This window comes from Mastigoproctus giganteus, chromosome 5 (assembly GCF_048544385.1).
Source record: "Mastigoproctus giganteus isolate SK-2022 chromosome 5, ASM4854438v1, whole genome shotgun sequence".
In the NCBI taxonomy this organism is placed as follows: Eukaryota; Metazoa; Arthropoda; class Arachnida; order Uropygi; family Thelyphonidae; genus Mastigoproctus; species Mastigoproctus giganteus.
This window is the reverse complement of record NC_143579.1, coordinates 104,837,231-104,862,717: the sequence shown is the minus strand read 5'-3', so window position 1 is coordinate 104,862,717 and position 25,487 is coordinate 104,837,231. Positions and strand designations below refer to the sequence as shown.

At 38.9% G+C, this 25,487-nt stretch overlaps 1 protein-coding gene across 1 annotated transcript in view; it reads left to right on the top strand.

The window, feature by feature from the left end:
• Positions 1-20,468, top strand: part of COX7B (Cytochrome c oxidase subunit 7B) — a 47,920-nt gene extending 27,452 nt beyond the window's left edge. The window contains exon 3 of the mRNA XM_090373389.1: positions 20,262-20,468. Coding sequence (XP_090229515.1) covers positions 20,262-20,315 — 54 coding nt within the window. The 3' untranslated portion in view covers positions 20,316-20,468. The remainder of the gene's footprint in view (positions 1-20,261) is intronic.
• The last annotated feature ends 5,019 nt before the right edge of the window (positions 20,469-25,487 follow it).

The window sequence follows — 25,487 nt, the reverse complement described above, 5'->3', positions numbered from 1 at the left end:
CAGACTAGGCGCTGATCATGTACTCCCTCCTATCATGTCTGGGAAAAATTGCAGACACTTTCAAATTTAACCCAAGCTTGTTACTTTTTCTAAGCATTTCTCTGTACTTATTAAATAAGTCCTCAGGTCTCCTAAAATCATTAATCAAAATGCCTGGCAGACATACCTTTTACACCTGGCAGACATACTCTGGTTCTGTTCTACCTATGTTTTTTGCGCAATATATAGTAAACCCCCACTATTCACGGTTTCGCGTATTCTTGGTCACTGATTTAATATAAAATGAAACCTAAAAAAATGTGAATTTTAAAGCGCCGTGAACATTTTCCGCCATAAAAAAACATGGGCGTGGCAAAAATTCTTTCCTGTTCAAAACAGCACTCAGTGGGTGGGGGGGGTGACAAAATCGCGAGCGTGGATGTTTCTCGCTAATCCTTGTTCAGTATGTGTTATGTGCTTGTCATGGAAGGTTTTCTTCATTTGCTTTTAATTTATATGCTTATAAATTGATATGCTTACAAAAGTGATAAATCTACTGTTTTGCAGTGTAAAACAGACTTTTTTGAGTGTGTTAATGGAAGAAATAAAATTGAGTTATAGATAAATTTCTAATGGTGAAAGTGTCTCCTCAATGGCAAAACATAAAATCAATGAGTCAACGGTACGATCAATCAAGAAATCGGAAGAAAAAATCCGCCATAGTGTCCATGAAAACACGCTAATTGCTTCAAAAATTTGCTGTGTAACTTGTGATGTTAAATTAGAAAAAGTGGAAAAGGCTTTAAATCTGTGGATAGAAGACCGAACTCAAAATAAAATTCCGTTAAGTTCACTCATCATTCGTGAAAAGGCAAAACTCCTTTATCAACACTTTAGCAAAACTGGAGATAGCACTGGCGGGTTAAGTTTTTTAGCTAGCAAAGGCGCTGGTTTGAAAGATTTGTTTGAAATTTCTAATAAATATTACATTTAATATTAAATTGTTTCTTATTTTCATTTCGATGCCATATGCTTGCATTTCACTATGTACTGTCTATGTACATATAGTCATATTATGAAGGTACATATAATACATACATAGACAATTTTAGACTAGTTTTTCTTATATATTTCATACTTTGGAACGGAACCCCTTTATTACTATGGGAGCCAAAACTCAGTATTCGTGTTTTCGGTATTCGCGGCATTTCTCAGGAGCGTAACCCCCACGAATAGCGGAGATTTACTGTATTTCTCTGACAGTCACTGACCAAAGGGCCCCGGGTGTCAAGCAATTATTAGTGTAACCAAGCGATTCCAAGCTGTCTCTATATTGCATGCAAAGCAAATAGTTTTCTTTAGGTTTAAATACAGTTTTCTATATTTATTTGTATTGCAAAACTTTTGCGCTAAAAGAAGTAGGCAGAGTTCCAGGAAGGAAATTCACCTTTCTGTTTCTTGTTAATCTTACTAACCAAACTAACGCAGCTGCTTGGTTACCCTTGTGGCACTGCTTCTGTCTCCCCGTGGCGGGGCCGCTAACCTGGAAAGAAAAGCTATCTTTCCAGGGCTAAAAGGAGCAAAATGATCTTCTCTACAGGACATATGGTACCTAATATGGCTACTCATGAGATAGAAGACACTAACTAATGCAGAGCAAAACATCAAAAAACTGACAGTGTTCAAAGAAGGGCTCCAATGCAGCTTGTATTGCATTTTACCTAAGAACGGTCTCTAGGTAGTCTCTCACCTCTTAAAATTCAGAAATACCTAGAAAATCTAATAGGATCTCCGAAAACAACCAAGCGTCTGAGATCTGGCGACTTGCTCATTGAGGTCTCAGATGAATGGCAATCATAATAAGAAGAAAAATGCATGGGATACATATAAATTAATGGGTGACATGGAAGCCTATGATAGATATAAGCTGGTCTGTAACCAAGTTACAAAGGAGGTTAGGCAGGCAAAGGCAGATTATGAGAAACCTTTGGCAAAGAATGCAAAGAAAAACAGCAGAGTTCTTTACTTATGTAAACTCTAGAAGGAAGGGGATGAATCAGATTGGTCCACTTGATATCGATGGTTCAACTGTTGATCCTGCTCAGGTAGCTAACAAACTAAATGAATATTTTGCATCGACATTCACACGTGAGGAGTTATTCAGGAAGGGGAATGTCAGAGGTGAAGTAAACTCTGGCAGGAAGCCAAATAATCTTATAATAACTGAGAGTAAAGTGGAGGAGAAATTGTTCAAGATAAACACAAGAAAGACACCAGGGGTGGATGGGATCTATCCAGTTATATTAAAGGAGGCAGCAAAGGAAGTAAGCAAACCCTTAGCCATAATTATGAGAGCATCCTTGGACTCAGGGAGGTACCCATAAACTGGAGATGTGCAAATGTGACCCCAATTCACAAGGGAGGATCAAAGGCTGACACAAGTAATTATAGACCTGTGAGTTTAACTTCTGTCCCAGGAAAATTAATGGAGGCACTGGTTAAAGAAGCACTGCGGTATCATCTAGACAAGACTTCAGTTTTGGCTCGGACACAGCATGGTTTTGTTAAGGGAAAGTCTTGCTTGACCAATTTCATTGGATACTGTGGTGCAGTCACAAAAGAACTGGATGAAGGGAATAACTTTGATATTATATATTTGGACCTTAGAAAGGCTTTTGATACTGTTGCACATGGAAGACTGCTGCACAAATTGGAGCAGTGTAGCATTGTAGGCAAATTTCTGCTATGGATAAAGGGATTGTTGGGATACCACTCTCTGGTATTGTTGGGATTACCACTCTCTGTCTTCTCCCACTTTATCTATGGATAAAGTGGGAGAAGACAGAGAGTGGTAATCAATGGACACTGCTCATCGTGGACTAATGTTATTAGTGGAGTCTCTCAGGGTTCAGTGTTGGGTCCATTATTGTTTTATGTATTTATAAATGATATTGATGATATGGTATATCAAGCTTAATGCCCAAGTTTGCAGACGATACAAAGGTTGGCAGGGTTGTTAAGGACACTACTGACGCTATGCTGCTGCAACAGGTTCTGGAAAGGTTGAGCAGATGGGCTGAGCGGTGGCAAATGAAGTTTAACATTCACAAATGTAAAGTACTACATATGGGAAACAGCAACCCCAGAGCAACGTATCAACTCTGTGGTACTACACTGGCAGTGGTAGAGAATGAAATGGACCTGGGGGTAATTGTGCAGGCAGATATGAAGTTCTCTGAGCAGTGCAGACGGGCTTCAAGAGTAGCTCATATCATTGTATATCTTTGACAAGACATACAGGAATTTTTCTAGCAGGGATAGGGAGGTGATTATTCCCTTGTATAAGGCAATGGTCAGGCCACACCTTAAGTACTGTATACAGGTCTGGAGGCCTCATTTCAAGAAGGATGTAGAGCTGCTGGAATGAGTACAGAGAAAGGCAACAAGATTAGTGAATGGAACAAAGGATTGCTCTTACGAATAAAGGCTTAAGTTTTGCAAATTACAGTGTCTGGAGACTAGGCACCGGCGAGCTGATCTGGTAGAGGTGTATAAAACTTTGAATGGTTTGAGCATGCTCAATGCTGATGGGATTCTTCCTCTTGCTCAGAATAATCACCTGAGAGGGCATAAATTGAGATTGAGGAAAGACAGATGTAGGATAGACGTGCGGAAATTTGCCTTTAGCCAGCGGGTAGTTGGATGGTGGAACAGACCAGACTTCTATCCCTTGTTGTGGAAGTTGATAGCCTAAATAAATTTAAGGCTCAGCTGGACAGGTATTTTGAACGAGCGAAGGGGTGAAATGGAAGTGGTTTTTTTTTTTTTTTGGGCTGATGCTGCATAAGCTCGCTTTCTTGCATCATATGCCTCTACTGATACTAATCTCGCAGAAAGGATTCTTCTGCTCCTATGCTTATCTTTGGTGACTCTCCGATGTCTATGCAAGATGATATGTCTCTTTTGGGGATTACCCTGACTTCTAATCTCTCTTTGCATAAGCACATTACAAATATTGCTTCCTCTGCATCTAAAAAACTCGGTTTTCGCTTTTGCTCTCAGCGTTAGTTTTCTTCCAAACAGCTGTTCACTTTGTACAAATCGCAAATCTGCCATACCATGAAATATCGTTCCAACATCTGGGATGGTGCCCTCAATACCTCTCTCTCTCAGGCTTCTAGATTCCATACAGAAGAAGGTAGTTAGGTTAATTAATGACTCATCACTAACAGAGTCTCTCCACTCTGTCTCATAGACATACTGTTTCTGCTGCATGCCTTTGCTACAGATACTTCCATGGGCACTGTTTCTGCTACATGCCTTTGCACAGATACTTCCATGCCTTTGCTACAGATACTTCCAAAGGATAGGAAGGGAGGAGGGGTTATGCTATTAGTTAAGAAACACATAAAAACCAAGGAAGTGAAGCCAGTCGACATCGCTGGACAGTGCAGTGTTGAGTCAGTTTGGTGTGACATAAGCATTGGGAGATCAAAATTGAGAGTAGGAGTGTGCTATAGGCCTAATGACTCTGATGAGTATAATAAGGAACTGTACAGGGAAATAGAGTGGGCCAGTAAATCAGAGAGTCTTATAATGGGAGATTTTAATTTCCCAGATATTGACTGGAATTTGGGGGCTGCTATTGTACTGTAAAAACTGGTATGTATTTCGTAGCCTTCGCTATTATTACAGTTGACCTTCATTGGTGCCGACCTCTTCTTGTATTCTTCCTTTCTCCTTTATTGTGTTCACTGTTGCCACTGACAAATCTGAATTCCGCGCGATACTTGTTGATGTTTGGCCATTTTCATTCATCCTTATTATTTTAGTTTTCTAATCCAACTTGATCTCATTCCTTTTCTTGATAAATTTACTAGTACCGCTGTCACTTATTCTCTTAGTCAGCACCATGATAACAGTCAAAATAGCCTTCGCTATTATTACAGTTGACCTTCATTGGTGCCGGCCCCTTCTCATATTCTTCCTTTCTCCTTTATTGTGTTCACCATTGCCAATGACAAATCTGAATTCCGTGCGATACTTGTTGATGTTTGGCCATTTTCATTCATCCTTATTATTTTAGTTTTCTAATCCAACTCGATCTCTTTCCTTTTCTTGATAAATTTACTAGTACCGCTGTCACTTATTCTCTTAGTCAGCATCATGATAACAGTCAAAATTAAATTCTCTGAAAAGAACTTCACAGGGTTATGGCGAAAACTCACTATCACTCCATGCGATCTGACATTTTACTAAAGCACATTTCTGGAGATCACTATCATAAAATAATAAACACAATTTGCACTTTCAAGGGGGCTTTTCTGTTAATGCAATTAATTATAAACGGCTAGTAAACTCGATCTTATTGCATTTGCAATAATACCGATAGCTGGAATTCTGTGAGTTGTTACATTATGGTAAAATGTGTGTCTCCATCACTTGAAATCTTCAGTCATATAAAAAAATTATAAATAATGTAATGTAAGCCTGAAGCTACGTAAGTCGGGGACTTGCTGTATCGAAAAATGTTCAGCAACCTATGTAAAAAGTATGGTGATAGATAAAGAGCTTACCATGCACTACTCGCATATCCAATATGATGCTTCCCTTTACTTTTTACAATGTCGTATATGGTTTTGTCACCAACGTTATAATGGTTCTTTAGAGATTTAACAGATGCACCGTTTTCAAACTTTTGAATAATTTCAAGTTTTTGTTCAACTGAAAGCACAACTCTTGCTTGTTTGACCATCAATTTCGCGATTTCTAAAAAAAAAGAAAGAAAAATGTTCCGACATCCCTGAGAAAAATAACGAAACAAAATTTGTCCTTTTGCGGTGCGACGGAACTCAACAATCAACGAGACGCACTAAAACAAACCAAACATTTGGTCTCTTTTTTTTTTTTTTAGTGATGGGTATGAAGACAAGTGGGGGTTGTTGCAAGATAATAGGCACACTAATCTAATGACGACTTATAAAGCCGCTTCTTGTCGCTTATTTACGACTTGCAAAACAAGCCGTAAATAAGTTTATACATATTCTAGTTATTATTTGAATTTTATTTATTTTTTTTAAATTTGGAATCTTGAAGTGTCCCGGTTAATCCGATCCCTGTAAATCGAGAGTCTGCTGTACTTGTTGATATTAGACTTGAATTTCTGTAGATTGTGATTTTTGGGAAATACATGTACACGTTTTCTACAGAAGTTGAAGGGATGGAGGAGGAAGAAGAGTTTGTTCAGTGAGTTTGAAGTTGGATAGTAAATTGCTCTGGTTGTGGCACATGTTTGGAAGAGAGCGGAAGAATTATATATATACCAATTCAGAAGAACAGTACCATTCTGTTTCTGCTGCAAAAAGGTATGCAACAGAAACAGAATGTCTATGAGACGGATGGAGAAATTTTGTAAGAGATGGGTCATTAATTAATTTGGATGCCCTCTTTTGAATAGTTTAGAAGCCTGAGAGAGGACACCACTCCAGATGTGGGAACAGTATTTCCATGGTAGGGCAGATTTGAAGTTTGTACAGTGAAGTTGTTGAGAAGAAAAGTAATGCCAAGAGTGCAAGTGAAAAACCAAGGTTTTAAATGAAGAGGAAACAGTATTTGTGATGTGCTTGTGCCTGGGGAAAGGGAGATTAGAAGTTAGGATAATCCTTAATAGAGATATGTGATCTTGTTTAGAAATCTGAATTAATTGAAGATAAGCTTAAGAGCATTAGATGCCTTTTTGAGTGAATTGTGGCATTTATGTGATTAACTTCTGAAAAAAAATTATTTGAACAGCTACTGCAAGTTATTTTGATATAAGCTCTGTATTCCTTTGTATGACAACAAAAACAAATGTTAGATAATCACGCAACCAAAGCAAACTTCGTATTCCTGATGGAGGTGTATATAAATTATTCTCTCTTCAATGGCATGCCTTTAATCTGCTTTCTTGTTAATGATGACTAAAGTTAGTTCTAAATACAAGATCAAATTTTGCAGGTGTAAAGATTAGGAACAATGAGATGTCACCTAACTTCAAATAGAATGGTGAAGAAAATCTTAGCACTTCAACTATAGAACTGTGTGAAATTCATGTATGTTTTTAACTTGTGAAGTATTTCTAATTTTTTGTTTAGTGTGCCTCTGGATAATCATATTGGTAATGCTGTAAAATTACAGAACTCTGTCTGCAGCCATTGGTACAAATACCAGACGTATTTGTACCAATGGCTGCACAAATGACAGCTGTTATTTGTGCAGCCATTTGTACCAACGTACAAATACCAGAAGATTCGGAACATGTCCAGATCTTTGTTCCTTTATTCATAGAAATTTCTGAATATCCTGTAAATTTACTCTTTTCCGAAATTGATAGATTGAGGCACACACTGTTCTCATTTACACAACAAAGCCAGGTTATTCGTTATTGGCTCGTCTATTTTGAGGAACAAATCCTTATAATGAGTTGAAGAATGTTATCTGTAGTCTCCTCCTTTTATGTGATAAAATTCTGTTTTAGGATTGCTTAGGTAGCACTGCTATAGTAATGATGGTAGGCAGTCACATATGAGAAAGTTTGACAATTTCCCTTCCCCAGAACAGAGTTTCAAAATTGCATGATTGTGAGAGTTTGTGCATTGGGTGCTTCCATATTGGAAAGGTAAAATCTTCTGAGTTGTTCTCTGTCCACTGTGGTTAAGGTGAACAAAGAATGGTCTTGAATGGGTCACATCACCTCCTGGCAGAACTCTAAAGGATTAAGCAAAGTGGATGTTCTTGGTGAGCGAAGGGTGCAGTGCATTGTATGGACTCAACAGCAGGTCATTGTGTGACAGTTCACAACGCAATACAATATGGAGAATGCAAGAACAGTATCTCAAATAATGGCACTGCACACCCAGACGTATGGGGGTTCCACAGCAGACAACCCAAGAGACACCCTCCCCTCACCACTGGCCATCATAGATGGCAAATGCTGTTGTGTCAACAACTTGCTGGTTGAACACTGGAAGACCAGAAACCAGTGTGCTGTCAGGTGAGTCCAAGTCCCTGGTGCAGCACGCTGACGGATGCCTCTGTTCTTGTGCTTGCGACACATGAACGAAGTCCATGAACTCATCATCATCATGCATGGTGCCCACTATCCGGGCAGGTGGCAGTGATTGTTTAATATGGGGCATGTTTTGCTGGACCCCTGGTGTGTATGGACCAGCATTTCACTGGTGAGGTCTAATGAAGACCAGGGTTAGGAAACCATGTGCACCCTTCCATGTTGCATTTTTCCTGGACAGAAATGGGACATTCCTGGATAATGCACGATGCCATTGGACTTGTACTGTGTACAAGTGGTTTGAGGAACACTGAAGATATCATCCATCTTGATTGGCCCCCACATTCACCTGACCTCGGTCCAATTGAAAACCTCTGATGTTTTAAAACCAGAAGTGCGGTGTATGGACAAGCAACTGTCATCCATTCCAACACTGTGGAAAGCCTTGCAAGTCCTATGTCTTCAACATCTAGTGAGTCAATAGCTAGGCAAATAACAGCTGTTATTTGTGCAAACGGTGGCCCAACATGGTATTAATTAGGTGGTCATATTTTAATGATCACTGAGTGGGACTTCAATGCTAAGGCTGGAAAGAGACAAAACAGTGCAGAAAGAGGAACTATAGGAAATTTTGGAATTGGTGAAAGAAATGAAGGAGGTGAAAGACTTGTGGAATATGCAGAATCTTGAGGATTGTCAGTAATGAACACTTTTTTCAAGAAAAGGGTGAACATTTGTCGTCTTCGGTTCATTATGACAAGTGTTTCTTGACTAATTTTTTCTTCTTTGGATTTCTTTTTACCTATAGGTTTCTTGGGCTTTATCACTTTCACAAAGTTGTAATATTCCTCGTTGATATCTTGGTCCCGAGCAGTCTACAGAAACCCAAACTTGTTTTTAAGTTCCATTACAAGGTAAGGGAATGACCACCACATATCACCAGAGCAATATGGTCTTAGTTGCTAATGCTCCTCCAAATCAACAACAAGTTCCATTACATACTGCTTTTTCTCCTTTTCTGTTATCTCAAAGACCTTCGTATTATTTACTCAAGTCAGTTTTTTTCCTTTCTTTTCTTACATCTATATCAAGTGTGCATCTTACCATTCTGTTATCACTTCCAACATTTACCTTGTTCAGGACAGTAACATCATTCACGATATATCTTCTGTTAGTGAGGATGAAGTCGATTTCATTAGTTGTTAATCCATTTGGGCTCTTCCATGTCCACTTTCTGTAGGAGGTAGGTAGCACTCTCATATATTTTCTTAAAAATCATAATATGTGGGGTACCGACCGGGCTAGCCGGGTGGGTAAAGTGCCTGCCTGGCAACCCAAAGGTCGCGGGTTCGAATCCCGCCTCGGTCTTGGATCAAAGTACTGCAGAAACCTTGGGAGGTGCATTATGGCCACAGAAGCCGATACGCCAACAACTACCAAAAAATAAATAAATAAATAATATGTGGGGTATCTATGCCTTGTCTTTCCAGTGCCCGAAACATTGCCTTATGCTGTATGGAGTCAAATGCCTTTTCATAATTCACAAATGCCAGGCATAATGGTATTTTATATTCATTTGCTTTCTCCATTAGCTGTGATATTATGTGAAGGTGATCCATAGTTGAGAATCCTGTCCTAAAGCCAACTCTCTTTCGGTTGATCAAGTATTCTTTCTAATCTGTTAGTAATGACCCTTGTGAACAACTTGTAGATGTGGGATAACAAGCTAATTGGTCTATAATTTCCAATTTCTGATTTATCTCCTTTCTTATGCAGCAAAACTATGATTGCATTATTCCACTGCTTAGGCATCACACCTTTTCTAATGCACTTTGTGAAGAGTCTTACCAGTTTTTGTGTTATATCTCTTCCTCCCAATTTTAACAACTCTACAGTAACTTCATCTTTGCCCAGGGCTTTCTGGGCAAAGATGAATTCTGATTCTTCATTTTCTTCAATGCATGTTCTACCTCATCAGGGGGAATGTCGTATGCGTTGCTACTTTGCAATCCATCTTCCCCACTGCTGGCATCATTCCCTCGCTCCTTGTATAATTCTCTATAGTAGTCTTCTGCTATTTGAATTATGTCTTCTCTGCTGTTTATAAGTACACCATCGCTATTCTTCAGTTTCAGTATCATTTCTCTTTCTGTATTACTGCTGATGGCTGCTGATTTAAATCCTTTGTTTTCCTTTAATGCTTGTTCTACTTTTCTTGTTCTTAAGTTCCAGTACATACTGCTTTTTCTCCTCTTCTGTTATCTCCAAGACCTTTGTATTATTTACTTGAGTCAGTTTTTTCCTTTCCTACATCTATATCAAGTGTCCATCTTACCATTCTGTGATCACTTCCAACATTTACCTTATTGAGGACGGTAACATCATTCACAATATATTTTCTGTTAGTGAGGATGAAGTAGATTTCATTGGTTGTTAATCCATTTGGACTCTTCCATGTCCACTTTCTGTTCACCCTTTTCTTGAAAAAAGTGTTCATTACTGACAATCCTTGAGATTCTGCAAATTCCACAAGTCTTTCATTTCTTTCACCAATTCCAAAACTTCCTATAGTTCCCCTTTCTGTGCTGTTTTGTCTTTTTCCAACCTTAGCATTGAAGTCCCCCATAATAATAGTGTAGTGGGTTTTTTGCTCATCTAGAAGACTCAATTTCGGTGTACATTTCTTCAACCTCTTCATCATCATGGCTCGATATTGGTGCATAAATCATTATAACCTTTAGCTTGTACCTCTTAGAAATCTTGAGTATTAATCTTGACACCCTTGGTGATGTACTTTTGAATTCCAAAATGTTGTTTTTTAAATATTTATGGACCAGAAACCCAACTTCACCTTCACTCCTTTCACTGTTTCCATTGGTGTACAGCAGATTTCCACTTGATAAACTTATAAGTGATTCATTTCTTTTTCTTGTTTCAGCCAAACCTAGAGTACTGTATACAGGTCTGGAGGCATCATTTCAAGAAGGATGTAGAAATGCTGGAACGAGTAGAGAGAAGGGCAACAAGATTAGTGAACAAAGGGGTGCTCTTACGAAGAAAGGCTTAAGTTTTGAAAATTACAGTGTCTGGGGGACTAGGCACCAGCGAGGTGATCTGATAGATGTGTATAAAGTCTTGAATGGTTTGAGCATGCTCAATGCTGATGGGATTCTTCCTCTTGCTCAGAATAATCACCTGAGAGGACATAAATTCAAATTGAGAAAAGACAGATGTAGGATAGACGTGAGGAAATTTGCCTTTAGCCAGCGGGTGGTTGGTTGGTGGAATAGACTTCCATCCCTTGTCGTGGAAGTTGATAGCCTAAATAAGTTTTTATACATGGACAGGTATTTCGAACGAACAGAGGGGTGAAGTGGAAGTGGTTATTTTTTATTTATTTATTTATTTTTTTTTTTTTTGACTGATGCTGCATAAGCTTGCTTTCTTGCATCAAATGCCTCTACTAATGCTAATGCTATTCAAAAGAGGGCACTTAAATTAATTAATGACTCATCTTTTCTAAAGTCTCTCCGCTGTGTCTCACAGATGTTCTGTTTTTGCTGCGTGCATTTTCTATAGATACTTCCTGGGCACTGTTTTTCTGAATTGGCTTCTATAATCCTCTCTTCCAAACTGATCCAAACACGTGTCACAGCCAATCAGCATCCTTTTACTGCTGCCCAACTTCATACTCACAGAATCAAATTTTCTTCTTCCTCATTCATTCCTTCAACTTCTGTTTTCTGGAATAACCTCCCTTCACACACATTTCCTGAAAATTATAATCTAAAGAAACCAAGTCTAAGTCTGTCAACAAGTATCTTCTCAACCTTCAACCCAAGAACGTACCAAGTGCTATAGGTTCTAATACCTTTTGTGTTTGGGGTTTTCCTAGGGGGGGGGATTCAGATTAGTTATCAACAGTAAACCATCATAACTTCTTTGAAATGCAGATCAGGTGGGAGGGTTTTGTACAGGAAATGGACAAAATAATGAAAACACGTGAGGTGTTTCCAGGTATGCAGTAATATGGGGTTGGGCCTTCCTTTGCTTTAAAACATCTTGTATCTTATGTGGAATAGATTCAAATAAATCTTGAACTGTCTTAAGAGGAATATTGGACTATTCTTCGTGGAGGGATGTTTCAGACTCCTTGATTGATAAAGGTGGAGGAAATCTGCTTTTCACTCTCCTCTCGAAATATGCCCACAGTGGCTCAGTATCATTTAAGTCTGATGATTGTGCAGGCCACAGGAGATGCTTAGCCTTAGTTTCATGTGTCACAACCGAGATTGGATATATCTGTTTGTGAGTATTAGAGCATTGCCTTGAAATATGGCATTGTTTCTGGGAAACCAGTGTTTGCACCATGGGATGAACCCTGGTTGCTCAGAATATCAAGGTAATCAGTGGCAATGATTTGCTTGTTCAGGGTAATAATAGGACCTAAAGAATACCAAAATATTGCTGCTCAAACCATTGTTGATCGTCCTCCAGTTTGGCAGTTGGCACAAGACCATCAAGATGATGCACTTCACTAAATGTGAACTTCTTCCTGATGTTGGAAGAAGTGTGAATGATGATTCAACTAATTGTGCTCCTTATGTCATTGCATACTTTTTCTAGCATTACCATCAGTAATAAGTGGCTTGACAGTAACTGCTCTGCTACAAACTTCAGCTTTATGAAGTTCTCACTGAACGTTTTTTTGCTAGAAACTGAACTGGTGAGACACATTAAGATCTGCAGTTAGTTTTGAGACAGTTTTATGTTTTTGGGTTACAATCCTTTTCATTATCTGGCAGTTTCTTTCAATTCAGCTTCAAATTTTTGCTGCAGTCATCCTATCAGATTTTGTTTTTCCATACAATGCGGATATTACTCTCAATATATTGAACAAATCAGCTGTTTTCATCCTCATACCCCTATTAAACATGCACTAACAATTTGACCTCTTTGGAATTGACAGGTTGGTCATTTTGTTCATTTACCTTTTTTATGTCATTTCTAATTAAACATCAGCTTTTATAGTCTTTTCTTCACAGTATTACCTGCAAGAAACAAAAAAAAAATTGCATATTCTTAATAAATTACACAATCATTACAAAAACTACTTTCATATCAGGTGTTTCCACATTTTGTCCCCCCTTGTAAATAACTTGAACTAGAAACAGATGTTTATAGCATTAGTAGCACTCAATTTCCCACACTAGTGTCACTATGAATTAAAAGTATAAAAAGGCATTTGTCTTCATATAATGGGCTCATTTTTGAGATGGCCAACGATGAGTGAACAGAATACAAAATTTTAACATGGCAGTTAAGCAGATAACATAAAAACAATGGGAATGAAATTTAAAACCATTCACCTAATAATTGGATTTGCAGGCATATATATGCGGATATGTCTCTGGTTCACAGAAGGGGGGATCAAAAGGTCATAAGAGTGGTTGCAGACCTGTTCCAGGGAAAGTGGTGGAGTCACTGGTTAGGGAAGCACTGTAGGATCATCTGGACACGACTGCAGTTATAGTTCAGACACAGCATGTGTTTGTTGGGGGGAGGTCTTGCCTGGCCAGTTCGATTGGATGCTGCTATGTGGCTGCAGGGAAGCTGGTTGCAAAAAATAATTTTGATGTCATACTTGGATTTTAGGGAAGCTTTTAATTCTGTTGTACATGAAAGACTACTATACAGGCTGGAGTAGTATAGCATAAAGGGAAAATTGCTACAATGGATAAAAGAATGGTTGAGTGGGAGGGAGGGAGCAGAGAGTGGTAATCAATGGACACTGCTCTTCATGGACTAATGTTATTAGTGGAGTTCCCCAGAGGTCTGTGTTGGGCCCATTGTTGTTGTCTGTATTTATCAATGATGAAGGTATATCAGGCTTAGTGTCCAAATTTACATTCGATACGAAGGTTGGTAGGGTTGTTAATGACAGTAAGGATGGTATGCTACTGCACCTATTGTAACAGAATCTAGAAAAGGTTGAGCAGATGGGCTGAGAGGTGGCAACTGAAGTTTAACATTGACAAATGCAAAGTAATTGAGGTTGTCACAGACATTCTCTCAGGTATGCCAGACAAGCTGTACTTGCTACCTGGGAGTCTAAAACGCTGATGGAACTGATATTCGGGTGACACTCAAGTCAAGTGGACCCAATTTCAACGAAGTCCGGACGGTCTGTGACATCCAAATCCTCTGCTTGCACCTTCACGATGGTGGGACTGTTAGTAATCCTGGGTATAACCTCCATGCACTAGTACATGGTGGGTGACCACCCAGGTGTGAACCAACGTAAGCAGGGGTCGAGGTGTGGCGCCCACACCACATGGAGGAACGCCGCCCCTCTATGTTACCAGGCAGTACTAGGTGGTAGATGATTCTCAACTGGTGAAATACCACCACTTTGCTTATTGGAGGCTTGAAGTGGTGGAACCCATATTTAGTCTCCAGAGCTAAGTTCCGGTCAACCCTTCCCTATCTCTTCCATCATGCAGTATGATTGATGACTTTTGAGGTTATGATGAACGTCGATGAATATTTAGTCTCCAGAGCTAAGTTCTGGTCAACCCTTCCCTATCTCTTCCATCATGCAGTATGATTGATGACTTTTCAGCTTATGATGAACGTCGTGGCGAGATACAATATTCCTTACATTTCGAGGGTACAGCTCTAAAACGGTGTTCGCAGGCCGGCCGCTAGTTAGTACACCGGACCGAACCTATTGGTAACTCTCTAAGAGGCTTCCAGATCAGCTAGTGTATAATCTTGCTACCTCTACTCTGCCAGTTAGTGACTGGAGGGAGTCCGAGTAGTGTGTATGCGGGGAGCATTGACGAGGCCACGTTATGTCAAGGATCTGGGTATATTCTTGCCACGTGTATGCCATATCCAAAAATTTCATTACTTCATACAGCATGTCCCCCGCCCCACTTTTTCTTACTATTGAATACACTGAATTGTCAAATTAATAGAGCAAGTTTATCTGAGAAAAGATCTAAACCTCCCAAACACTTCCTAATTCATTTCACAAATATACGTGGTCTCAATTCTAATCTCAACGATGTCCATTTCCACTTGCAGTCTGCCAAACCCCAAGTACTTTTTCTGACAGAATCTCAGTTATCAGTTGATTCAACTACTGCTCATCTCAGATGCCGTCTCTACCGTTCTCCCAACTCCACTAATCACTTGGAGCTCTTTGACTTCCTCTCTTTGCAACTTGACTTTCTCCAGTCCAACTTTCCTAACAGTGAGTTAATTTTCCTTGGTGATTTTAATGTTCACAACTCCAGCTGGCTTCCGTTTTCTAGTCACACCGACCCAGCAGGTCGAGATGCTGAGGCTTTTGCAATTACTAATGACCTAGCACAGATTGTTTATTTACCTACAAGAATACCGGACAATCCTAATCATACAGCCAATACGCTTGGTCTTTTTCTCACAAACAACCCTTTTAAGTACACGGTCGAAGTGAGAGGTCCTTTAGGCACTTCAGATCACAACTTGGTGATTGTCTCTTCTCCAATGGAACCTTTATCTCATGGCTATTCCCAACCTCGTGTTGTTTGGCATTACAAGAATACAAAATGGGATGACCTGCGAGACTTCATTTCTTCTTTTCTGATGTCAACGTTTGCGCAGACCGTGTCAGTGAAATTATTCTTGCAGGAATGGAATCCTTTATCCCACACTCCACTTTAAAATCTCGTCCTTTATCTAAACTTTGGTTTTCCAATAAATGTGCTAAGGCTGTTCAAGAGAAGAATATTGCATATAATAATTGGCTTGTTTCTAATTCTTCAGTTTCATTTTCTGCCTACACCAAAGCTTGCAACAATTGTAAAGCAGTTATTAATCAGTCCAAACTAGAGTTTGAACAGGCTAAGAGTAGAAAACTTGCTTCTTGCCGAAATGGTAGCCGAGCATTCTGGTCTCTTGCCAAAGCTATTGGCCGCAACTTTTGCCCATCTCTGCTCCCACCTCTGTCCAAACCAGATGGCTCTGTTGTCACTTCAGCCAAGGATAAAGCTGACCTGCTAGCATCCCGTTTTTCTTCCAGCTCATGTATTAATGATCTTGGTAAAACACCTCCCACCATTCCCAACACGCTCCATTCAATGCCTCCTGTGGTCTTCCGTCAAAAGGATATCAGAAGGATTTTGATGAATCTTGATGCTAAGAAAGCTCCAGGTCCTGATGGTATTTCTCTACTTGTTCTCAAAACCTGTGCTCCTGAACTTACTCCTATTCTTTTCTGCCTTTTTTCACTTTCTTATTCCAAAGGTGTTTTTCCTTCTGCTTGGAAATTTGCTCATATCCAGCCAGTTCCTAAAAAGGGTAACAAATCCCTCCCATCCAATTATCGTCCCATTGCAATTACTTCTGCTCTTTCTAAAGTAATGGAGAAATCAATTAACCGCCAACTCTTAAACTACCTAGAAACCTTCTGTCTGATCAACGATCGCCAGTATGGATTCAGGCAGTGTCGATCCACTGGTGATATTCTGGCTTATGTTACCCATTTATGGACTAATTCAATAGAAAGGTTCGGTGAAACACAAGTAGTTGCTCTTGACATCTCAAAGGGTTTCGATTGTGTTTGGCATAAAGGTCTTCTAAACAAGCTTCCATCTTATGGTTTGCCAACTGTTTTTAGTAATTGGTTATCCAGTTTTCTCTCTGATCGCTCACTGAGGGTGATGGTAGATGGCTCTCTGTCTTCTAACTTCTTCACTAATGCCGGTTTCCCCCAAGGTTCAGTTCTTTCCCCCACTCTTTTCCTCTTGTATATTAATGATCTTCTTCCATTGACTGGAAATCCTATCCATAGTTTTGCCGATGATAGCACATTGCATTCCACTTTCCATTTTGAGAAACCTTGTCCTGTCCAATCAGCTTCAACTTCTTGAAAATCTGCTACCAATTCCTTAAATGCCGATCTTCAGGTAATTCTCCAGTGGGGCAAAGACAACTTAGTTGATTTCAACCCTTCTTAAACTCAGTCTTGTCTTATATCTCGCAAAAAGGATTCTTCTGCTCGTATGCTTATCTTTAGTGACACTCCGATTTCTAGGCAAAATGATATATCTCTTTTGGGGATTACCCTGACTTCTAATCTCTCTTGGTACAAGCACATTACAAATATTGCTTCCTCTGCATCAAAAAAACTTGGTTTTCTCTTTCGCTCTCAGCGTTACTTTTCTTCCAAACAGCTGCTCACTCTGTATAAATCGCAAATCCGCCCTGCCATGGAATATTGTTCCCACATCTGGGGTGGTGCCCCCAAAACCTCTCTCAGGCTTCTTGATTCCATTCAGAAGAGGGCAGTTAGGTTAATTAATGATTCATCTCTAACAGAGTCTCTCCACTCGCTTTCTCATAGACGTAGCCGAGTGGTCAGGAGCGAGAGTGCATAGCACGCATTTCTTGAGTGGACCGGGTTGAAGCCCGTGACTACTAAATACGATAAATATTTGTACTGACGATTTATTGTAAACTCTACTGACTTGGTTGTCGTGCTGGAGTATAAACAGAAATTTATCTCATAGACGTACTGTTTCTGCTGCATGCCTCTTCTACAGATACTTCCACGGGCACTGTTCTTCTGAATTGGCTTCTATAATTCCTGCTCTCTCATTCAAAACAGTCCGAACACATGCCACCACCAGCCAACATCTATTTACTGTCCAACTTCAAACCCACAGAACCAACTTGTCATCTTCCTCATTTATTCATTCAAGTGCCGTTTTCTGGAACAACCTTCCTTCATACGTATTTCCTGAAAATTGCACTTGAACTTCTGTTGATTGTAATGTCAACAAATATCTTTTTTTGTCTTCTCAACCTCCAACCCAAGCACGGTACTAAGTACTATAGGTTCTAATACCTCGTGTTTGGGGTTCACATAAAAAAAAAAAGTCCTGAAGTAAATGATGGAATTTGCATTTTTCTGTTCTCTTCCAGTTGATATCGTCTATCCATTGTGCACTCTTTTGTTTTCTCGGCTATAAGAAAAGCGCATGCATATTCTAAATCTTCAAAATCTGAAGAGGAGGATGAACTGTGGCAATTAATTTCGCTTCAGCTTTCCTCAAAGAGAATGACACATATACAACGTTACAGGTGCCAGATGTACCCCTTTTGGAAGTATAATAAAATTTCCAATATACCCCTTTTTTAACATTTGAAAAAAGCAGAAACCATAAAACACCCTGTTGAAATGGTTATTTAGGAAGAAAGAATTAACTGACGATAAAGTTTGTGAAATGCACCCTTAATTAAAGACACAAATACGACATTCTATCCTATTTACAAAGAGGGTTGTAGAATATTCATATTATGCTTACTTTGTAACCTTTTACTTTCTACGTGACTTCTTTTTTATTTTGTTGTAATGGTTTAAGGCTCAGGCAACAAACTTTTTTTATTTAAAATTACCAATATCGATTTGCTGTATTAAGAATGTGTTCTGTTGAAATCATTCTGTAGAAATATTGAGACAAAAGACCTCAAAAATACCACAGATGTTTGGATAAAAATTTTAAATGCGTACGAAGTACATATATTAAATATTAATATAGAAAAAAATATTAATTTTGTTTTTGCTTTGCCTCACTCAGATGCATTGAGTGAGCAAGTATTTAGCTCAATGTTTAACGCATGGAAAAAGGATAGAAATAAATTAGCCCTAAAGAATGTTGAAGGAGAACTGTTGCAGGAAACCAATCACAATATGCAATGTAAAGAATTTTACGCATTATGTACTAAAAAATGAAAGACTGTTAAAGAAAATTTGCTCAAATGCTAGGTAAATATTTTCTTTTTAATAAAATAAATCAGGTTTATTGAATGTGTATCATAAACAATTATGTAAAACATTTGGTGTTAATATTTATAAAAGTTTCCTTTAGTGTTTATAACTTTTGCAATAAAATTTTCCGAATTAAACCGCGGGCTATAATTCGGTTAATTTTATTTAAATTTGACTAATTTTGCATTCCATGAACTTGTCAAAATCAACAAAATATAGAAATAAAATGGTTGCTATTAAAATTGTTCGGTTTTCTGTGAGTACCCCTAAACGAGGAATGAATACCCTAAACATAAGCATGAGTACCTCGAGATCAAATTTTTAATGTGGCCACCGTATGTTACAGTGACGAGGCTTCTTCTCTGACTGACTTCGCGTTTTACACTAAACAGGGACCACAGAGTACTACTCTGTGACAGGGATATGACGAGATTCACGTGATGTGATAATAGTGTGTTTCTACCCTTAGTCTCGGCAGAGTCCAGGATGCGTCACCTGCACGTGACAGGCCAGCTACATCTAGGTCCCAGTGTTTTGTCGCATCCATTAACGACTCGATTGTCTTTCAGTTGCTGTAGGTTGTCACCGCCTCTTGTGTTCAAGTCCTGTAGTCACTCAGCTGGTCGTCAATGGCCACTTGTGTTCTTTGTGTCTATTCGGTGGTCCAAAGTCTGAAATTTGTTTCAGGGTGGTGGAAGTGCTCTTTGCCTCTGCATATGGGGAGCAGTAACCTGGCTTAAATTCTGCAGATTGCCGTGTCTGAAAACTAGGCACCTGATTGAGGTGTATAAGGCCTTGAATGGTTAGAGCGAGCTCAGTGCTGATGGGGTTCTTCCTCTTGCTCAGATTCTGCACCTGAGGGGGCATAAATTCAAATTGATTAAAGACAATTGTAGAATAGATGAGTGGAAATTTGCCTTTAGCCAGCGAGTGGTTGATTGCTGGCACAAACTTCCATCTGTCGTTGTGGAAGTCCACAGCTTAAATAAATTCAAGGCTGAACTAGACAAAATTTTGGAGTGAATGGATGAGTGAAATGAGAAGGTTTTTTTTTTTTTTGGCTGACGCTATATAAGCTTGTTTTCTTGCATCATATCCCTCTACTAATGCTAATATGTGCCTGGAATGAAATGAGAATAGAAATTTCACTACATTATAGTTTAAAAATTTTGGAAAAATAGTAAGGTGACATCCAGATGGGTAAGAATGGGTGGAGGGATGGAAACACATGCAGTGTATGTAAAAGAAAAAAAAAAAAAAAAAACAACGAAATGGAAGTTGTGTGTGTGTCATTGAAGTCTTTTTTTTTTTTTTTTTTACTTACTACAGTTCTACCTTTAATTAATTTTGTTTTCTGTAACTGAAAAAAAAATGTATATATAATACTAAAAATAATGAAATATTTTATTTTTGCAGGCATACCAGTCAGGTTTAATTTATTTAAACCCACCTCCACCCATGAAAAATTAGAGCACAGTAAGGAAGTATCTGCAGTAAATTTCATTCATGAAATAAAAATGATTAAAAGGATTTTTACCTTCAGATTAGGATAGATTGTAGACAAAAATGCAAAGATGTTATAATTAAGTTACTTAAATTAGTTAATAAATCATACTAATGGAAGTACGTGTATTTGTGTATAATAACATTGTTATTGATTTGTTTTTATTTATTTATTATTATATTTTTTTGATCATTAGACCATTGATCATCTTTTCTATTGTGTACTGGTTTGCTTGATTTCTAGAAAAAAATAAAAACAGTGAAAAACTTTTAAATTCTAGAAAATAAAATAAGTAAATCTGTGGATGTATAAAACATTCAGATTTAACTTTAAAGGCTGTTTAATTTATTATAAACTGACAGCATGATAATAAAATATTATTTGGTTATTTGAGCCAAAAGCTTTAATCATTGGAAGTATAGTTATTACATTACAATTAAAAAAATTAATAACCCCCCTCCTCCCATAATGGTAGCCATATTTTTGGGAACTTCTCTATTTAAGTCTTGTCGCTGGCAAATATTTTTGAGAAATTTTGTACTAAGCTAACAAATTCAGCTTAGTTTTGCAAAATGCCAAAGCACAAACTTTCTGTAAAATATACATAATTTACAGTAATCTTCAGGGAAAACTGTAAAAGTTTGCCGGTATGCCTTCAGGAAATATCCTCGCTGTGAAGAAAGTCCTCCACCATTTGTGCTATGTAGGAAGAGAATTATTTTCCATTAGAAGGAAACTAGGGCATGTTGGGTTAGTTCTGGTGACTCATTCGCCATTTTGTCGAAAAACTCTTTTTTTTTACCCTTTTTTAAATAGGAAAAATTATATGCAGCAGACGTTGAAGAACTTTATTTTATTTGATGCACTTGGATACAACTTTTATATACAGTTTTAATGAAATAAGGTTTTGTATACATAACAAACATCAAACATAAATAAAAAATAGAATGTATTAGATATTACTTTTAGTAACAAGCAAAGAAACGAAACAACAAATTCTCAAGTCAAGAATAAAGACTAAGAAAAAAAACAAAAATAATACTTACTCTTAAAAATAAAATAAATAAAACATTCTAGGAGTTATATAAGTATTTTTAATACATTAAAGACATTTAAAGAGTAACTCTTCTGCATTTTTCCGCTGCAAATTCTTTTATTTGATCATCACATTGTAATTCTTTGGTTAAATCACAGTTTATGGAAAGAATTGATAAATAATTTAATCTTTCATTCGTCATTGTTGTCCTATATTTGTTTTCTATATAGAACATCCTGGAGAAGGATCACTTTAATGTATTAAAAATGTGGTCCTTGAGGTTGTCACAGACATTCTCTCAGATATGCCAGACAAGCTGTACTTGCTACCTGGGAGTCTAAAACGCTGATGGAACTGATATTCGGGTGACACTCAAGTCAAGTGGACCCAATTTCGGCGAAGTCCGGACGGTCTGTGACAGCCAAATCCTCTGCTTGCACCTTCACGATGGTGGGACTGTTAGTAATCCTGGGTATAACCTCCATGCACAAGCACATGGTGGGTGACCACCCAGGTGTGAACCAACGTAAGCAGGGGTCGAGGTGTGGCGCCCACACCACATGGAGGCACGCCGCCTCTCTATGTTACCAGGCAGTACTAGGTGGTAGATGACTCTCATCAACCGGCGAAATACCACCACTTTGCTTATTGGAGGCTTGAAGTGGTGGAACCCATATTTAGTCTCTAGAGCTAAGTTCCGGTCAACCCTTCCCTATCTCTTCCATCATGCAGTATGATTGATGACTTTTGAGGTTATGATGAACGTCGTGGCGAGATCCAATATTCCTTCATTTCGAGGGTACAGCTCTAAAATGGTTTTCGCAGGCCGGCCGCTAGTTACTACACCGGACCGAACCTATTGGTAACTCTCTAGGAGGTTTCCGGATCAGCTAGTGTATAATCTTGCTACCTCTACTCTGCCAGATAGTGACTGGAGGGAGTCCGAGTAGTGTGTATGCGGGGAGCATTGTCGAGGCCACGTTATGTCAAGCATCTGGGTATATTCTTACCACATGTATGCCATATCCAAAAATTTCATTACTTCATACAGCATGTCCCACCCACTTTTTCTGACTATTGAATACACCATGAATTGTCAAACTAATAGAACAAGCTTATCTGTGAAAAGATCTAAACCTCCCAAGGACTTCCTAATTCATTTCACAAATATACGTGGTCCCAATTCTAATCTAAACGATGTCCATTTCCACTTGCAGTCTGCCAAACCACATGTACTTTTTCTGACAGAATCTCAGTTATCGGTTGATTCAACTACTGCTCATCTCAGATGCCCAAATTATTCACTGTATGATTCCTTTCGCCTCAAAGGTGGTACTTGTGCATATGTCTGTTCTGATATTCCCTGTCAGAGACTTGGCAATTTGGAATCTCCCCACTTTGATCTTCTCTGGCTTAAAATCTCTCTACCTCATTGTGTCAAATTCATCTGTCTCTACCGTTCTCCCAACTCCACTAATCACTTGGAGCTCTTTGATGTCCTCTCGTTGCAACTTGACTTTCTCCAGTCCAACTTTCCTAACAGTGAGGTAATTTTCCTTGGTGATTTTAATGTTCACAACTCCAGCTGGCTTCCGTTTTCTAGTCACACCGACACAGCAGGTCGAGATGCTGAGGCTTTTGCAATTACTAATGACCTAGGACAAATTGTTCATTTACCTACAAGAATACCGGACAATCCGAATCATACAGCCAATACGCTTGATCTTTTTTTCACAAACAACCCTTCTAAGTACACGGTCGAAGTAAGAGGTCCTTTAGGCACTTCAGATCACAACTTGGTGATTGTCTCTTCTCCAATGCAACCTTTATCTCATGGCTATTCCCAACCTCGTGTTGTTTGGCATTACAAGAATGCAAAATGGGATGACCTGCATGACTTCTTTTCTTCTTTTCCTTGGTCTGATTACTGTTTCAAAACTTCTGATGTCAACGTTTGCTCAGATCATGTCAGTGAAATTATTCCTGCAGGAATGGAATCCTTTATCCCACACTCCACTTTAAAATCTCGTCCTTTATCTAAACCTTGGTTTTCCAATAAATGTGCTAAGGCTGTTCAAGAGAAGAATGTTGCATATCGTAATTGGCTTGTTTCTAATTCTTCAGTTTCATTTTCTGCCTAAACCAAAGCTCGCAACAATTGTAAAGCAGTTATTAATCAGTCCAAACTAGAGTTTGAACAGGCTAAGAGTAGAAATCTTGCTTCTTGCCCTAATGGTAGCCGAGCATTCTGGTCATTTGCCAAAACTATTGGCCGCAACTTTTGCCCATCTCTGCTTCCACCTCTGTCCAAACCAGATGGTTCTGTTGTCACTTCAGCCAAGGATAAAGCTGACCTGCCAGCATCCCATTTTTCTTCCAGCTCATGTATTAATGAACTTGGTAAAACACCTCCCACCATTCCCAACACGGTCCATTCAATGCCTCCTGTGGTCTTCCGTCAAAAGGATATCAGAAGGATTTTGATGAATCTTGATGCTAAGAAAGCTCCAGGTCCTGATGGTATTTCTCCACTTGTTTTCAAAACCTGTGCTCCTGAACTTACTCCTATTCTTTTCTGCCTTTTTTCACTTTCTTATTCCAAAGGTGTTTTTCCTTCTGCTTGGAAATTTGCTCATATCCAGCCAGTTCCTAAAAAGGGTGACAAATCCCTCCCATCCAATTATCGTCTCATTTGCAATTACTTCTACTCTTTCTAAAGTAATGGAGAAATCTATTAACTGCCAACTCTTAAACTACCTAGAAACCTTCCGTCTGATCAACGATCTCCAGTATGGATTCTGTCAGTGTCGATCCACTGGTGATATCCTGGCTTATGTTACCCATTTATGGACTACTTCAGTGGAAAGGTTCGGTGAAACACAAGTAGTTGCTCTTGACGTCTCAAAGGCTTTTGATCGTGTTTGGCATAAAGGTCTTCTAAACAAGCTTCCATCTTATGGTTTGCCAACTGTTTTTAGTAATTGGTTATCCAGTTTTCTCTCTGATCGCTCACTGATGGTAGATGGCTCTCTGTCTTCTAACTTCTTCACTAATGCCGGTGTCCCCCAAGGTTCAGTTCTGTCCCCCACTCTTTTCCTCTTGTATATCAATGACCTTCCATTGACTGGAAATCCTATCCATAGTTTTGCCGATGATAGCACATTGCATTCAACTTTCCGTTTTGAGAAATCCTGTCCTGCTTAATCAGCTTCAACTTCTCGAAAATCTGCTACCAATTCCTTAAATGCTGATCTTCAGGTAATTCTCCAGTGGGGCAAAGACAACTTAGTTGATTTGAACCCTTCTAAAACTCAGTCTTGTCTTATATCTCGCAAAAAGGATTCTTCTGCTCGTATGCTTATCTTTAGTGACACTCCAATTTTTAGGCAAAAGGATATATCTGTTTTGGGGATTACCCTGACTTCTAATCTCTCTTGGCACAAGCACATTGCAAATATTGCTTCCTCTGCATCTAAAAAACTTGGTTTTCTCTTTCGCTCTCAGCGTTACTTTTCTTCCAAACAGCTGCTCACTCTGTATAAATCGCAAATCCGCCCTACCATGGAATATTGTTCCCACATTTGGGGTGGTGCCCCCAAAACCTCTCTCAGGCTTCTTGATTCCATTCAGAAGAGGGCAGTTAGGTTAATTAATCATTCATCTCTAACAGAGTCTCTCCACTCGCTTTCTCATAGACGCACTGTTTCTGCTGCATGCCTCTTTTACAGATACTTCCATGGGCACTGTTCTTCTGAATTGGCTTCTATAATTCCCGCTCTCTCTTTCAGAACAGTCCGAACACGTGCCGCCACCAGCCAACATCCATTTACTGCCCAAGTTCAAACCCACAGAACCAACTTTTCATCTTCCTCATTTATTCATTCAACTGCCGTTTTCTGGAACAACCTTCCTTCATACGTATTTCCTGAAAATTACAATCTACAGAAGTTCAAGTCCAATGTCAACAAATATCTTCTTTCGTCTTCTCAACCTCCAACCCAAGCACGGTACTAAGTACTATAGGTTCTAATACCTCTCGTGTTTGGGGTTCACATAAAAAAATAAAAAAAACTCCGCCTCACAGCTAGTGATTGGCAACGCC